The sequence below is a fragment of the Oxyura jamaicensis genome (genome assembly GCF_011077185.1).
Source record: "Oxyura jamaicensis isolate SHBP4307 breed ruddy duck chromosome 32 unlocalized genomic scaffold, BPBGC_Ojam_1.0 oxy32_random_OJ63600, whole genome shotgun sequence".
Lineage (NCBI taxonomy): Eukaryota > Metazoa > Chordata > Aves > Anseriformes > Anatidae > Oxyura > Oxyura jamaicensis.
In genome coordinates this window covers 1-1,825 of record NW_023304957.1, presented here as the reverse complement: position 1 = coordinate 1,825, position 1,825 = coordinate 1, and the positions used below count along the sequence as shown (strand labels likewise).

Below are 1,825 nucleotides of genomic sequence, written 5' to 3'. Positions count from 1 at the left end.
TCACAGCCACGGGGGTGCCCAAGGAAGGTCCGGGCGTGCAAAGGCCGAGCACACGAGGGGTTCACAGCCATGGGGGCACCCAAGCAGGGTCTGGGCGTGCAAGGCTGAGCTCACAAGGGGCACCCAGGCAGGGTCCGGGCGTGCAAGGCCGATCACACGAGGGGCTCACAGCCACGGGGGTGCCCAAGGAAGGTCCGGGCGTGCAAAGGCCGGGCACACGAGGGGTACCCAAGCAGGGTTTGGAGTGGCAAGGCTGAGCTCACAAGGGGTGCACACCCACGGGGTGCCCAAGGAAGGTCCGTGCGCGCGAGGCCGGGCAGCGGCGGGCGCACTCACGCCGTCTCGTCGTTGCGGAACTCGAGCTCCCCGCAGGCGTCCTCGTAGTCGACGCCGCCGCCGCGCGCCGTGCCCTCCACGGTGCGGTAGGGCAGCAGCACGGTGCCGCGGGCGCCGGAGCCGCGCAGCACCGTGGCCTCCAGGGCGCCCTGGCACTCGCTGACGTGCAGCAGCCGGTCCTGGAAGGCGAAGATGCCGGCGTGGTCGTCGTCCAGGATGGTGACGGTGGCCACCAGCGGCGTCACCAGGCGGCCCTTGGGGTGCTCGGCCGAGTCGGCCTCGAACATGCCCTCGGCGTCGCCCACGCGCAGGTTGAGCAGGCGCACGAAGAAGTGCTCGTCCTCCTCGAAGATGTCGTCGTCGATGATGCCGATCTGCAGCTCCTTCTGCGTCTCGCCCGGCTTGAAGATGAGCGTCCCCTCGCTGTACTCGTAGTCGGAGCCCGCCTTGGCCGAGCCGTCCTCCGTCTTGTAGTCCACGTAGAAGGTGTGGTTGGCCTCGGCGCCGTGCTGGCACGCCACCGACAGCGTCACCGAGCCGCAGTTCTCCAGGCAGTGGTAGGCGCAGGGCTCGAAGAAGATGCGGCTGCACGCCTCGTCCTCGGCGTCCGACGGCACCTCCAGCAGCGCCGAGGAGCGCTTGGAGAACTCGGCCACGTGCTTCTTGAGGACGTTGCCGGCGCCGGTCATCATGCGCGTGGCCTGGATGCGGTAGAAGGCGCGGCTCTTCTGCTGGTGCAGCAGCGCGCAGTAGTTGGCCATCTCCACCAGCTGCTCCAGCTCCTTCTCGGGGTGCTTCTGCTTCAGCTCCTTCAGGATCTGGATCACCTCGCGGCGGCTCTCGTCCAGCTCCTTCTCCTCGGCCGTGGGCAGCGCGGGCAGGGCGGGCGAGGAGGCGGCGGGGGCGGCGGGGATGGGGGCGGCGGGGATGGGGGCGGCGGGGATGGGGGCGGCGGAGCCTTCGGCCTCACGGCGCTCGGCGGGGGGGAAGCCGCCGTCCAGCTCGATGCCCTTGGGCAGCTCGCCCTCGGTGCCGATGATGATGCCGCTGCGCGGGTCGGCGCGGTAGCGCTTGTAGACGTACTTGTAGAAGAGGAGGCGCTTGTCGGCCGCCCAGGCGAAGACCACGCAGACGGGGAAGAAGACGAGGGTGAGGAGGGCCTCCCACACCTGCACCACGCCGGGCGAGATGACGGCCAGGATCAGGTAGAGCCAGATGTAGGCGAAGATGCTCCAGGAGGCGGTGACGAAGAAGACCCGCAGGTGCTTGATGCGGCGGCTCTCGCCGCTGGGGATGACGTAGACGCAGACGGCGATGACCACGAACATGTTGAAGGCGGCGCTGCCCACGATGGTGCCGGGCCCCAGCTCCCCCGCCTGGAAGTTGTGGCCGCAGACCTCGATGACCGAGAGCAGGATCTCGGGCGCCGAGGAGCCCAGCGCCATCAGGGTGAGGTTGGAGACCGTCTCGTTCCAGATGCGCACCGTGC

At 69.4% G+C, this 1,825-nt stretch overlaps 1 protein-coding gene across 1 annotated transcript; it reads right to left on the bottom strand.

Moving 5' to 3' along the window:
- Positions 1-309: 309 nt before the first annotated feature.
- Positions 310-1,820, bottom strand: LOC118158556 (sodium/calcium exchanger 2-like; the record flags this gene model as incomplete). The annotated part of the gene is made up of 1 exon (XM_035313228.1): positions 310-1,820. A coding segment is annotated over one exon (1,488 nt), but the record flags the coding sequence as incomplete, so codon positions are not given.
- Positions 1,821-1,825: the final 5 nt, after the last annotated feature.